At 36.8% G+C, this 15531-nt stretch overlaps 1 protein-coding gene across 4 annotated transcripts in view; it reads left to right on the top strand.

The window, feature by feature from the left end:
* LOC149781729 (integrin-linked kinase-associated serine/threonine phosphatase 2C-like) overlaps positions 1 to 15531 on the top strand; it is a 57601-nt gene that overhangs the window by 29601 nt on the left and 12469 nt on the right. For all 4 annotated transcript variants that reach the window (XR_016414776.1, XR_016414777.1, XM_089935839.1 and 1 more), the window contains exons 7-8: positions 6592 to 6679; positions 11733 to 11854. Coding sequence is in view for 2 of the 4 variants with exons in the window: in XM_089935839.1 (XP_089791965.1) it covers positions 6592 to 6679; positions 11733 to 11854 (210 nt within the window). In the remaining 2 variants the exon portion in view is untranslated. The remainder of the gene's footprint in view (positions 1 to 6591; positions 6680 to 11732; positions 11855 to 15531) is intronic.

Genomic DNA, 15531 nt, shown 5'->3' with positions numbered 1-15531 from the left:
CCTACATCCTCACAAACTAGCCCAACTGAAAAAGGAAACTTTCTGTATCCTGTCTATTTAAAAAAGACAAAGGGCAATGCCCATTACCCCTCCTTAACTCTGCCAGGTGTTGCTATCTTGCTGTACAGAGCATACATCATACTGTTCAGCCTCCAACAATCCAGCCATTGTTTTGTACCTATAGGCCCATCCATCATTCCTTTTGGATTTATTATGCAGATTTATTGATCTACTGCAGGCTGTATGCACAATTTTACAATTTCTGCAGATTTTTTGTCAATTTTGGGGACTTTCATCTTTTAAGTCCCACATCCCACCATGCAATTGTTAACCTGGTTTATCTGGTACAAATCCTTACATCTGGGCAAAATTTGCTCATTTTTCTATCACTTGCCTCTACAGATACTTTGGGGTTGGGGTATTCTCCCAATTTTAGGCAGCCCAAGTCCACCCACATGCCCAAGCATGACCTTTGGGCCTGTTGGTCAGGGTACATGGCGTTCATGCTGGATCCATTGGATCCAACTCTTTATACTGCCACACCATTACATCCAGCCATCACTGGCTGTCCCAACATTACCAGCTGTCCAGCCGACACCGGCAGTCCAGCCATCCCAGTATGGGGACCTTTTTTTGAAATGACCTAATCAAATAGTTCATATGGGGATCTTAGTAATAGATCCATCCATTTAGCCACACTGTCAACATCTTATCACTACTGTACCAGAGATTTCAATGAGAAATCTGTCCATCAAAGTGGTTGGTACCAATGATTGGCAGACTGTCCTATATACCACCAGCATCCAGGCTGACAACATGCTGTTCACACAGTTGTGCTGGACTTTTGATTACTCACTTCCTACGCAATGGAGAGCTAGTGACATTGCTAAATATGACCTGCTGGAGTCGACGATGCCACCGGGCATGACTGATGCTGAGCTACAAGCTGACTCAGACAATGACCTGGTGCTCAGCGAGTGTATTGAGAAGCTGGCAAGTCAATTTTATTCAGATCCAACTATGGAGCAGACTGAAATCAGCATTCAGACTGCCATTGCCGAAATCTTTCGGTTGTTGACCATTTCAGAATGCCCTCCACCCCCTACCACTACACAGGATTACCAAATCAAGGCGTTGGTTGATTCTTTGGAGGAGAAAGAGATGCCTTCTATCATGCTCCTTCCCCAATCAGTAAAGATTAAAGAGGCAAACAGCTAGCTTTCAGGTCAGATTGGTGACCCAGGCAACTCAAAGGCATCCTTCTTGGAAAGCCAGGTTCCAATTACTTTCTGCTCATGCTGGTATCCGACACACTCCAACAACCTTCTGGTCCACATGTCAGCTCCATTGTACTATAAAGTAGATATGAACATGTTCCATGCCACATCTAAGCTGGTTTAGAACATCTTCGTGCCATCCACTGTGATAGATTTGGCCGCATTGGCAATCTTCTGGCTCGCCAAACAATCCAACAATAGACATGCCTGGGATACAGTGGTCATGATCAATCATGTCCTTAACCAAGCAGCTCACCATAATACGGCCAATGCTTTGATGGCTTCAGCCAATTGAGACCTAATCCAATGGATGCATGTCTGCAGTCATCATCATTTAAACTGCATCATACTCTTGCTTTATGAACGACCCCATCTGTTGCATTTTGGAGGACAAATCAAAGAAGTTAGGAGGCAGGCAGCTCTGGAACTGCCTGTCCAACATGATGCTCCCCCCCGAACAAGCATTTGGATCCTCTCAGCCCCTACCCAGGTAAAGGAATGCTCAGCAGCCACAAGACTGAGGATTTCCTCAGTCAGATATGCATCAGTATCCCAACCCAATGCCAGAAAACCATAGCCTAACCAACATAAGAGGTGATCATACAGAGGCTTGGAAAAAAAACTTTCTCCACCTTCAAGCTTCCAAACAATAAGCATTGATGTACCCTCCCCACCAACCCTGCCTGCAGGTAGCTTACCTGTGAGAGTCCAGCATTTTTGGGCTCACTGCATCTCCCTCTTCCCTCAAAATGGGTGGATGCTCCAGGTCATTTCGGAGGGGCGTCTGGTTTCTTTCATCCAACCCCCTTCTATCTCCCCCTCTCCCCATCTCACAGAAGTCTCAGCAGATCGGTAGAAGGATGCCTTCTGTCAAAAGGAGATACAGTCACTCATCTCAAAACCAGCAGTGGAGATTGTGCAAAAGCCACAGTTTTATTCACAGCTGTTTCTAATTCACAATGCAAATGGCAAGCTGAGGCCCCTCATTGACTTGAGTCATCTCAACCGATTCATTTGAAGATGAAGATGGTGAGGTCAATCTGCCTCTCCATCAGAAATGGTGTGTATGCTATCAGTCTCGACCAGACCAATGCATACTCTCGTGTCCCTATTTTTTCATTTTGCTTACCATGACACCCTTTATCAATTCACTGTCCATCCCTTTGGCCTCAATATCAGCCCCTGGGCTTTTACCCAGATTATGGATCGTCTCCCATATCCAGTCGATGTCATCTACAATGCCAGCAGCATATCTGAACAACATTCTCCAGAAACACATGGTAATTTCAATCCTACTTAAAGTCAGGAACGATCTACATTCTCCTTTAGATCATCAAGGCTTTTTAGTTATCTGGGAAAAGTCAGACCTCTGTCCATCCCAGAACATCTCAGTATGGAGGTTTTAACCAACCAGAATCTGGTGTAGCTTCCTAATATACATGTTACCAAAATTGTCAGACTTATAGAGTCCATATCCAACATCACTTGGATTTCAGTGAGAGGGTTTTTGCAAATCCTCTGTTTATTCATTACAGCAGTGGACCTGATCCCACTGGACCATCATTTGATACAACCCTTACAAAAGACATTGTTGGGATGTAGCGCACATTTTCAAGTCCTGTTGATCAAGCAGTCATGAGCATGCATGAGATTCGATCATTCATATGTTAATGGAGCTACCCAGGTTGGCTGACCATGTTAATTCTGTGGAGAAACTCCAAGGAGAAATAATGGTGTGCACCAAAACCAGTGCATATGATTGGGGTACCCATCTGTTGCCAGACTTTATTACCGCAACAGCATGTGGGAGCTATGGAAATGGCCTCTGCACATCAACATCCTCAAAATAAAGGCTGTCATCAAAGCCTTTTACTTTTGGAAACATCAACTCTCAGGGAAAACATTTCTTATTATGACTGACAACTTGGTCGTGGTGTATCCTATCTCCTCAGACAGGCAGGCACCAAATCACCCAACCTGCATGTTCTGATTTGGTAGTTTCTTTGTTGGTGTGACAACCTCCATATCAATATACAAATCAGATACATTACCAGCAGACTCAATGTCTTAACCGATATTCTATCCAGGAGAGGTTAATATCTTCACAAGGAATTGTTTCTCAGTCAATTGGTCTTCACTTGGATCTGCACACTTTGGGGATGTCTGATAATCAACCTTTTTGCGATGAGATGGAATCTAAGTTACCCACCTTCATCTCTCCTGTTGCAGGCCCAAATGCTCAGGCTATGGATGCATTGTCAGTCAGTTAGTAGGGGATTATGAGCATATGCCTACCCTCCCTGGGTCCTGTACAGAAAATAATCTGGGAGTTACGGGGTCAGAAACGCTAGATGATTCTGATAGCTCCTCTCAGATGGGATAAGTCCTGGGTCACTGATTTACTCAGTCTACTGATATATCTGCCCAGGAAGATCCCAGCCAATCTGAATCTCCTAAAGCAACCATTGTTGTGGGTGTTACATCCCTGCCCAGACCATCTTCTGCATTCTGGGCTCATATCTGGACTGCCTTGTGAGACAAACAATTTAAACCTTCAATTGTGGAGAGAATCTCAAGAGCATGACGGCCCTCTACTCTGAAGACTTACAAGAGAAAGTGGCACATTTTCAGAAGCTGGTGCCAGACCAATCACATCGTCTTATTGAGTTTCAATCCCTAAACTGGCCATCTTTATTATCAGGCTCTTTGAGGAAAAGCAGCTGGAACCGATTACTATCAAACATTACTGCTCTGTGATATCAGACACATTCTGGCATCATGGCAGATATGACATTGGGCTTGATAAAGAACGTTCAGATCTTTTACTTAATATTGATCTAAATCGACTAACAATCCCCCACCTCGTTTCCAAAATGGAACCTGACCTGGGTTGGCTCAGTTTGAGTTAATTGAAGCCTCTAACCCACACTTCACTCAAGTTTCTGTCATGTAAGACAGGTTTCCCAATACATTTAGCCTCCACTTGCAGGATGAGTAAGCTACATGCTCTTTCCTTCGATCTGAACTATCTTCATTTCTTATCGGATGGCTCAGTAGTCCTCTTGACACAACCAGGCTTTGTAGCCAGATTCAGGTTGTCTTCTGTCAGTAACCAAAGAGTTATCATTCACTCCCTCTCTTCTGTAGATGGGTTGAGAACAGCAGTCATGCAAAATCCTGTTCGCACTCTCAAGCTGTACTTGAAAAACACAGAAACAAGTCATGGCACATGCAAAACGCCACTTCCTTCCAGTGAAAACTGGAAAAATGGATATCACCCGTCATGCCCTTGCTTCGTGGCTGAAGTGGGTTATACACTTGGAGTCCTCTGAGGTCTCACAAGACCAAAGCCAATTCATGTAGATTACAGTTCATGAGATTTGAACCATCTTGCGAGTCTCGTTTTCGAATATGTTTCGATCCAAGATATAGTGGAAGCTGTTGGCTGGCATGCAGAGTCAACCTTCTCGAGTTTCTGTCTCAGAGATTCAGCATCACAGAGGCAAAACTTGGATCTGGTCAGGCTGGTGGCAGCAGCACAAATGGCTACCAGACCCAATTAAAACAATCAACACAGCATGTTAGCTTCAGTGGATTCACCAGTGAAGTTTTGTAGGTAAGGTTTCAGCATCATCTTCTTTTCTATAGTTAAGAGTCACAGATCAATGGACCCCAGGCTGTGTTGCTTATGTAATTAGAAGAACAATTTATTGTTGACATGGGGAATCCAGCTAATCTTCCCCACAAGGATACCTGAGGTAGAGGTCAGATGCTCAGCATCCCCTTTTCCTGTTTCTTATTCTCCTAACAAAATGTAATGGAGATCATACTCGAAGGAGAAAGCTAATTAATAAGTAAATTATGTTTTTCCAAGAATATTTACCCAATCTCATTACAAATGTTGCTACTGGTGTGGTGGTCACAAGGTCAAAGTTAAAAGTTACAGTTATCACTATTTTAGGTTTAAGATGAAGATGATGTGTCTTTTGATAGATGTTAAACTTTTAGCCAGAATCACCAGTGTATGCTTTTTGTCCATGGTGATGATGGATCCAGGCATCAAAGTTGAGGGTCAAGAGATGAATTGTTTCATTTTTGTGGGTATTGTTCAGTGTGTATGGCCAGCTGTATCTTCGTTTCTATCCATATATTGTTATCAGTTGTGTCTTATATTATCAGAGGAATTTGGTGGTTAAAGGTCAGAGGTCAAGGCCACAGTTTGTTTAGTCATGTGTTGCTATGGTTGCAGCAATATTGCCACAAACAAGATGATACTTTTACAGATTAATTTTAAACATTTTGTTTAACTTTATGAACATGTTGCTACTTTTCACACATAGTTTGACATAATTTTCACTCAAGCTTTTCAAGATAGTTGCATAAGTCAGATGATAAAACAAAAAGGTCATGCATAAAGGATGGATTATTCTATTTTTTAAATGTTTTTAAATGTTTCTGTTTATTTAATGTTTCTGTTTCATATTTTGAAAACTGGTTCTATCTCTTCTTTGCAAAGATAAATTGTTTGCAGCTTAATTGTATTAAGAGACAAGTAACATCCTTACATCAATCAATGTCATAGGGATCAAAACGTTACTTTTCTATGTGGGTATATCTTGCTTCACTCCAAAATATAGAAGGTGTCAATCAACTAGATATGGTGCAGACTGGCACCATATTTGTGCTGCAGCAGTATTATAATTTAATGATTTGAGATAAGACTAAAATTTTGCTCAAAGAGCCCTTTTTAATAACATTTCTTTTTGTATGATTTAAAGCAGGCATGTCCATGTGACTCAGTCCTTCACTTTGTGTGGACTGTGGCCATGTAAGCAGTCCTTTTGAAAATATGCAGTTTAATTAATACCTATTTCATTTTTCTGTATTTTCTGTATTGCTTTCTGATATTGTTTTATGTATCTACCACAATATGTGACCATCTTATTTAACAGTATTATTACAACCATGTAATAAGAATGTTATTAGTTTCATGTAATAATAGTGTTGTATTTTTTGGTATTTAAATTATTAAACTGTTCTTGCTCATGTAGACCGCAGCCTTAAGCATTATATCGGTTTTGGAACCCAGCAAAAAAATGGTTTGACTTCCCTGATTTAATGGAGCTCTTAGTGTTAGAAGATTCATTTTATCGTTTCAACAGAAACAAAGCTTAGTAAGGCCAGTTTTCTGTTAAGTGAATCTCAATCTCAGCACGAAATATTTCTATGAACATTGCAAATAATGTGATAAAGTTGAAGTGTATATTTTTTTCCCTATACATGTTAAGTTTATGAAAAATACTGTATTTTTCAGCAAACCAGTATGGAAGGATGGTACAACAGCTATTTTGATCATTGTCATCAATGACACAGCTTACATTGCAAATCTAGGAGACAGTATGGTAAATTACCATTTTCTTTAAAACAAAATGCTGACAAGTATGACAGTTGCATATTTCCCCCCAAAATGTGAAAAGGGCCAATCTTAATGAGAAAATCAATAAGCTAAACCTGAAAACTATTGTAGTTTGAGTTTTGGGACCATTCTTATTTTGACCATGGATTTGTCACATATATTTTCAGCATTATCCCATCCAACCTTTAATATTGCTTTGTTTCTACAATAAATTTCATAAAATGTGATATTTAATCCATAAAAGGTCTAAAAATGTCCTAAAACTACTTTGATGCAAAAGTCCTTAAAGTACACTGATGCAAGAGAAAGTTATTGTTTGAAAGACTGGTAATGTAATATACTATAAAAATCCTAAAAGTACACTGATACAAGAAGAGTTATTGTTTGAAAGACTAGTATTGTAATACATTATGAAAGGCCTACAAGTACACTGATGCAAGGGGAGATTTTGTTTGAAATATTGGTATTTTGTATATATTTTAGGATTAACATGCAGTACAGTGTGATCATGATTTTGAAACGCATGGATAATTTGAGATTCACATAAGTTGAGATATTTTCTCCCTGTAAATTCAGTATGTTAAAATTAGGGGATGCTTCTGCAAATTAGATTTAAAAAGAAAAATAATGAAATTTTTCATAAAAAGCATTGGGAAATGAACTTAAAACATAGGAAACTTAAAATAAAATAAAAATTATGAATTTTAATCAGAATATATGTATGTGTAATTAAAAAACAAAAGCTTCATTGAACAGTAGTGTTCCTCAAGCCATGTTGCCAGCATCCTTTCCATCCTGTCCATTATGTTGGGGCAGGTATAGCAACTTTTCTAGTTCGAAAGGGAGGTTCCAGCATACATACTTGCTTTTATTTTTTCAGCACTGTCACATATATGTATTGTTCTACATGTACTTTCACTAAGGTTCAAAGCATACTTTGTCGTGGTGGTACTCTGACCAGCTTCGTACCTTTTCAATACTTCAAGTTCAACCTCGTAAGAAATAGCCTTCCTTGGTCTCTTCGGACTATCACTTACTCATCTTTTAGATGTCATCACTAATGACATTCCACAATTGTAACAAACAATTTGTACATGTAATACGTATGATGCACTGAGGTCACAATAAACAGAATGGTGGGGGCATAAGAACTGGGCATTGTGGGTAATGTTTGCCATCGACGGTGGCACAATCTATATGTATGACAGTTATCTCAAAAGTAGCGATCTTTTTCGCATTTTTCTCCATCTTGCGTTATTCGAATTTGTGTAAACTAAGATCACGTAAATCGCAATCACACTGTATGTGGAGAGTACCAGTCTAAGCTTGTTTTTGTCAGTCTGCTTGTGTTTGTTCAGCCTGAGATAAAACTAAACATCTGTGTAGATCTACTGAATTTTGTGTATCAGACTTTATTGTTGGTTGAATGCTTTTGTTATAAAGACTTGAACATTTTAGGGTCATGCTGGTCCTAAACCAGTGCATCAGAAATAAAATTGTCAGGCCCTGATAGAAGTGGTACTGTATGCTGTTTCTTTTGTCATTGCCCATCATTTTGAATGCTGTGTACAGAATTTAAGTAATCTAACACTTGTGACACCGTGAAAGTATGCACATTTTATTAACTACTGTGTAAGCCATATTTATCCAAGACATCTTCCTGTATAATTTAAAACAATATAATATCTGCTAATTCAGTAAAATGATGGAGGCTTATTAAAGATTCTCTGCCCTATTACATAGAAATTCTTACAATATTTGGCTACTGACTTAAAGTTTGTTTATTATTTACTCAGTTATTATGTTTGTAATTATTTCACAAATTATAGTAATGAAAGCTGGAATAGATTGGTATAGTTATGATCTGTGGTATAATTTGAAAAGTGTTCGAAATTTATGAAAGTTTGCACTGTCATAAATATGTGTATTACATCAATGTATATGTAATTACCAAATGATAATGTCCTAATAGTAAGTAAGTAGCTGATTTCAGTCTTTATTTATCAACATTTGGTGGAGTGTAATAACAAAATTGAGATTTGAGCCATTGTTTTACAGTTTTCAGCTTTTTCTCTAATCATCTGATTTCATGTTTGACTGGCATTTCACAATGAAAGCAGATGGGATTGACAAATGTATAGCTGGTGCCATGATGGTGAGGTGTTACAAATTTGTCAAAAAATACTAATAGTGAGACATTTCTGTTTTGTCACTGTATGGTAAAGAATCCAAGATGTAAACTTTCATCTTTCAGCTTTATAATTCCTAATCCATTAGACCACTCTTGTGACATGAGTGTTTAGAGCGTCTGCCTCAGATGCAGGAGGTCATGGGTTTGAACCCAGCCAAGTCATACCAAAGACTTATGAAAATGTTACTAGCAGCTGCCTCACGTGGCACTCAGCATTAAAAGGTTAGTGTTAGGATATGTCTGTGGCATGATGTCCCACTGCTATAAACTTCCACAATGCTGGCATCATAGCGAAATGACTGAAAAATTGTTAAAGCTACATTAACAATCCAAATCACGCACGCACACTAATCCATTAAACAATTAACCAGTAATAAAACTCTTGGAAAAATAGTAAATGAAAAAATGGTTTTGAAAACTTTATCTTTTCCATCTCCTTTGATTCAGTTTAGAGAGTCATGCATGTATTATTTTTTGTCATCAAGCAGATTTACAATTGAAAAAAGGTATAACACCTACAGATCTACTATGACAATGAAATTTCAACTGAATTTGCCCTCCAAAAAGTATTTTAGGATGATAATAGGTCTTGGTCAAGCTGTTTTTATATATCTTTTTCTTTTGTATTCATTAGAACGTATGCTACATTTGTGGTATTGTAAAGTTGATAAACTGACAGGAACAAACACATGATATGAGGGATTATACATGGAGTCTAGTATGTAGTTTAGTTGCCTGTAGCATTTGACAAGTCCAGATATTTGAAAATAATCATTCAGAGCTTGTTTGTTTTATGCTGTGTTTTAGTGTTTTTTGAACAATCAGGAAAAACATAGTGGCTGATTAATTACATGGGCTAATTACATCACCATAATCTGGATGTCCATCATGTAGAGTTAGCGGCTAGTCAAATGGGGTTAAAATCAGAACATGTCAGGCAAATACTATTTTGGAGCTCTTGATATGTATATGTATAGTGTGTAACCCCACTGTAGCATACTTCTTTATAACATGAATTTCATATCCATGTGTTTTTCTGGTATGTTAAAAAATATTTTTATCTTTTGAAAAGTATGAAACTCAGTGTGTAAAAGATTTACTATCATTTTGGGGAAGAGACCACATATGAATTCTAACACAAGACAATCATGTCATGGCTCCTGAAATTGCATATAAATGTGATTTTTCTTGAACATGAAAAAATGTCTTTTTATTCTGAAAGGTATGAAAATTACCATGTAAAATGTTCTTTCAGGATCATGCTGGTCTCTGCCAATGTCACAGATTATGGTTTCTTTTCTTCTTATTGGCACCAAAATATACCAGCTAGTAATTTTTTTTGGGACAACATTGTTGGCTGTTCAAACTTGTTTATACAATCTTGGATTTGGAGTAGAGAAATTCAAATGCAGCATGAACGGAAACTGCAAATTTGCATAAAGAAATGCTCTGCAATCTATCTATTGTTACATTAAAAAATCCTTTGTTCATATTGACAAACCATCTTATCAACGCATTGTTAAATCATAATCCGCTTATGCTGACATCTGACTGGAGTACATGTATGCTGTGATACACTAAAAAAGTCATCCTCTCAGTCCAGACTAGCTACAGTCGACCAACCTTTGGAATGCAGGAACAGGAATGATTACATCTGACCAAACAATGACTTTTATTATATAGTTTTTTTTTATTTACCCAGAAATAATAATTATGCTCTAACTTTTTTTTAAAAACTGATTACCTTTGAAGCACCGATCATTCTATGTAAATACTAGGCAGAAATGATAAAAAAATTCAGTCTCATTCAATGTTCAATGGTTATTTGCTTGACTATTGCTACCAATGACTGCATAAAACACAAATTAAATTTCCAATCCTTTGAAAACATAGATGTAGGTCTGTCAAGTTACTTTTTAATTTCTTCACATGTTTTCGTTTTCCTATGAATGGCCTCCCCCCCCCCCCATAGCCTCATCAAGATGATAGCTGTTTCCAACTGACCAAAATCTAGGCCAATTTAAGTAAATGTATATGTAGCATGTAAACAGCTATAGCCATGTGCTACTGGTGACAATATCGAAGTGAATTATTTAGTGACTTTTTTTGTTGACAATGGGATATAGATCAAATTAGGACTACCATTTTTTTATATGTGTTGTATTTTCTAATGGGATGTGACTGATACATGAATTTTATCAAATTTGATGTATACTTAAATTCACACATTTTTCATATACATGTACAGTACCTAATGCATTATGGACTGCACTACACAAATGTAAGTTGGCAATATACACGTTTATTTCAGACTAGTTGTCTTCATTTAATCAAAAGCTTGCACGTGTATTTAGGTAACATTTTTTTTTTCCTTTGCTTATATTTTTTACACCCCTTGAATGATTTTCTTCCTACTTGGGATGAATTATTATGATAATAAGACAATTCATTCTGTGAATTGCTTTTCCCCCATTTAACTATGGGGTGAAGTCACTTTTCACAGCAATAATTTGAACCAGGGATTTCAAGCAGGCCCTGACTTTGTTCAGATCTTTGACTGAGAGTTGCGAATATGAGCAAATTTTCAGTCCAGTTGGTGGCAGTACATCATCTTATAAATTCAGAAATTTTATAATAATTTAATAATTGCTACTAACAAAAGTGGCATTCCCCCACTGTGTGTAAGTTGGTAAATTCAGATGGAAAAGCCCAAAGCAATCACTGATTGGAAATAATCTTCTTTATTCGGACTGTAAACAAAATTAGTTTAGAAATAAACTGCAGTTTTTCTTGCATTTAAAAGTGGCTGCTCTTTACAACAGGATTGAGAGTTTGTAATTCATTTCAGGCAGTGTTATGCCGTTATAAGACAGATTCTGGAGGTTATGTACCTGTACCCTTAAGCACTGCACACAACCCATCACTGTATGAAGAGAGGATGAGAATACAGAAAGCAGGAGGGCATGTCAAGTGAGTCACTTAAATACTCTTGAATCTTTTTTTTATAGCAAAAAGTAACATTTTGATAATGCTCACATTCATGTATGCCCCTCAAAGCATGGGGGGGGGCTTGTTTTATTCATACGTAAAGCATTGTAATTAAACTATTTATTTGTCTAAGTCATGATGAAAAACACATAAATATCAAACAAAAATGTTTAGCAACAAATATAAGCCTATTTCAAGCTCTCTTCATTATCATTAACTGTCTGCAGTATTCTTTTATAATAGTAAGTGATATTGTCAGCAAGCAAAAATAGTTCCTCAATCAGTTATTGTACTAAGGTTAATATACTGATATTTTGAAATATATTATCAACACTACTATTAATAATATGTTGAAATAAAATGTTATAATATCAAACATTTACCGCTCCGGTGGCCTAGTGGTTAGAGCGTCCGCCTTGGATGCGGGAGGTCGTGGGTTCGATCCCCAGCCGAGTCATACCAGAGACTTAAAAAATGGTACTAACAGCTGCCTCGCTTGGCGTTCAGCATTAAGAGGTTAGTGTTAGGACTGGTCGGCCTGGTGTCAGGATAATGTGACTGGGTGGGACATCATGCTACATGTCTGCGGCATGATGCCCCAGTGCTAGACATCACTATAAACTGCCACATTGCAGACATCGTAGCGATATGACTGAAAAATTGTTAAAGCTACGTTAAAAATCAAAATCACATCACATCACATATCAAACATTATACCTGAGATATAACCTAAGGTTATTGTCAATATATAGAGGACATTTTCTTCTCCTGCATTAATTCAAGATATATTTCATTGTACGGTATCTTATTATTATACACCAAACGTGCTCCACAATCAAAGTTCAAAAGATTAACCTCACTTTCATAGGCTGATAATGTAAATATATGTGACTTATTAAAATGGTAAGATTTGGTTGACCATATCTGTCACAGTAAATTACATTTTTATAATATTGTAAATTATTTGAACCTATCTGAAAGCTACAAATCCAATTCAGCAATGCATTACAGTAGGATAGTTATTGCTGTTGAGGAAGTAAGGGAAAATAACTTCAGAGAGACGTGAAAAGCATCTAGTCAGATTTGTTTATCAAAGGTTAATTGCCATCACTGAAATGTAAGGCAGAGTCTGTTTATTTGCTCTCGCTCACAATGTACTTGTTGTTGCTCAAATGTGAAAATATAGGAATAAAAAGATATTAAGATTATTTTGGTAATACAGTAAAACCTGTTATGAGAGACCGCCCCTTCTGCCAACCAAAAGCGGTCTCTCAAGACAGGTGGTCTCTCATAAGAGGTGTGTGAAAATGGACTGGTTTTCAGGGTCAATAGTTAGCATTGTTGAAAAATAAATAATACCCATACTCACTGTACATGTATCATATCCTTTATTCATGAATCTTGTTAAATAATGCATGCATTCCTCTCAAAATATCTTTATATAATAAAGATATACATCTATCAAACGAGAATAAAATTTATATTTCAACATCACATTAATATATACAAAAAATTAAAAGTTATATATGATGTATATATCTTATTTTATACACTTATTCACTTGTTTTTTTTTAAAGAAATCCATTATACTTCTTTGTTGACATGTTTTACTCAGCTATTTGGTCTGAACATGTATCTCAATTATTGCCCTTTCATGAATCAACTTCCCACTTACTGGTATGTTTTTACTCCTTGCGACACAAAACCACTCCCATACTCGCTCGTTCAGATCTCCGTAAACTGTCCGTCGTGCCGTGGCATATTTCCTCTGTGCTTGTGCACCTTTCTGCCATTCGTTTCTAATGGACTTCTTGTCTTTGATTACATTTTGAACTTGCGTTTTACCGACGCTTAAGCTGACTGCTATTTTGCGAGTTGTCTCGCCTTTTTCATTTCTTTCAATGACATTAATCCTTTCTTCCAGTGTTAAAATTTTTCTTTTTTTCAGCGGAGATTCTGCCGTTGTTATTAGTGTTGACGTTATAAAGACTATCGGTTTTGATCAGGTTTTGGGGAATTGTGGAATAAATATATATTATGTACCAATGAATGAAACCAAAAGACATAATTAACTCATCAGGAAACAATACTGTACATTTATTCTGAGACGAAGTTTAAATCAACAGCGTTATAGCTGGATAAACAAATGTTCTGACCATCTGCACCCACGTAAACAGATTGTGGTTTGGTGAAACACTAACAAAAGAAATAAAAAATAATTTTAAAAAAGTCCGGAAATGATTCTCACTTACTAGTATTAAAGACAATGAGCTCATTCACCCTTCAGGCATTATGGATTAACTGGAAAGCAAACGACGTACTCAAACCAACACTGAAGCCCTTTCAAACGATTTCTCACTTGGACATAAGGACTACCGGCGTTTTGTGAGTTTTCATACAGATAAAGAAAAAATACAAACCTCTAAATTGACTGCGTATATCCATCATTACTCCCTTTGATGTTACTCTTACTGGTTATTCACATGACTTCGGCACTACAATGGCGGTTAGTGACATGTACTTTAGTCTGGTTTACTACAGTTTACAAATGACACCGTACGCTGGAGTTGTAAATTTCACAAAACTGGTACTGTAGCACGACAAATTATTTTTAAATACTTTATTAGAGCAATCTTTGCTATTTATGCAGTCTTTGTTACAAAGGATTAAATGATGGTTAGAGGTGTTTATCCCGATATATGGTTGTTCAACTATAGTGTTATTTAATGTGCACTTTGTTTGCATACTACATTTATCCCGAGCTCTAGTGTTTACAAAGGATTAAGTTAAGGTCAGTGGTGTCAATCTGTTTTGATTTTTTGGCGATGCGGTCGTTCATAGCAGTGTCAAAATGCATATTTTGCCAAGAAATCGCGGTCGCTGGTCACGTTCAGCAGGTGGTCGTTCATAACAGAGTGTTTATATAGTAAAATCGATCCGTGCATTACGATTGTGGTCGGAAATGACAGGTGGTCGCTCATAGCAGAGGTTGCTCATGACAGGTTTTACTGTAAGTCTTTATATTTCACATTAGTATATAAATAAAAATAGTAATTAAATTAGATGTTGTTATTTATTTTTGGGCTTCCTTAAGAAACATATTTGTTGACCTCGGGTGATTGCTAGGGGTATCATTATTATTAATAAAATTATATCTATATAATGGGACCAAATTCCTATTCTTCAGTCTCTGATGGTAAGATAGTTGTATAGTCAAAAAGAAATTGCTTTTCAGTGTCTGGTTCAATACTTGATAAATGCTATGGTGTTTCAAAAGATCAATCATTAATTAGCTAAAACCTAATTATATCAAAGTCTTGTTCCGAATTTCCATAGGGTGAAAGTACTATTTATTATGTGAATCATTTTACATTGAGTCTTTCATCCTATAGTTCATAGCAACTATGATAACCACTGAAGAAATAAGAAAGGGGAAATACAGCTTGATTAATTTAATTTTCTCTTGGTTATAAATTGTTTTATTTATTGAAGGATTTTCACTTACTAATTTCAGAACAGAATTCTGAATTTCTGATTACATGAATGATGTAAGAGTACAAAAAGTTAGAGCTTTTTTTGAACTTTGCAGTTTATTTATGTGCCCATCCTTTTAGATACAAAATGAAAGAAATGGAGATAGTGGATAGTTTAATTGATGT

Source organism: Sinohyriopsis cumingii, chromosome 15 (assembly GCF_028554795.1).
Source record: "Sinohyriopsis cumingii isolate HCF-2022 chromosome 15, ASM2855479v2, whole genome shotgun sequence".
Lineage (NCBI taxonomy): Eukaryota > Metazoa > Mollusca > Bivalvia > Unionida > Unionidae > Sinohyriopsis > Sinohyriopsis cumingii.
The sequence above is the reverse complement of the archived record's forward strand: the minus strand, read 5'-3'. Positions and strand labels throughout refer to the sequence as shown.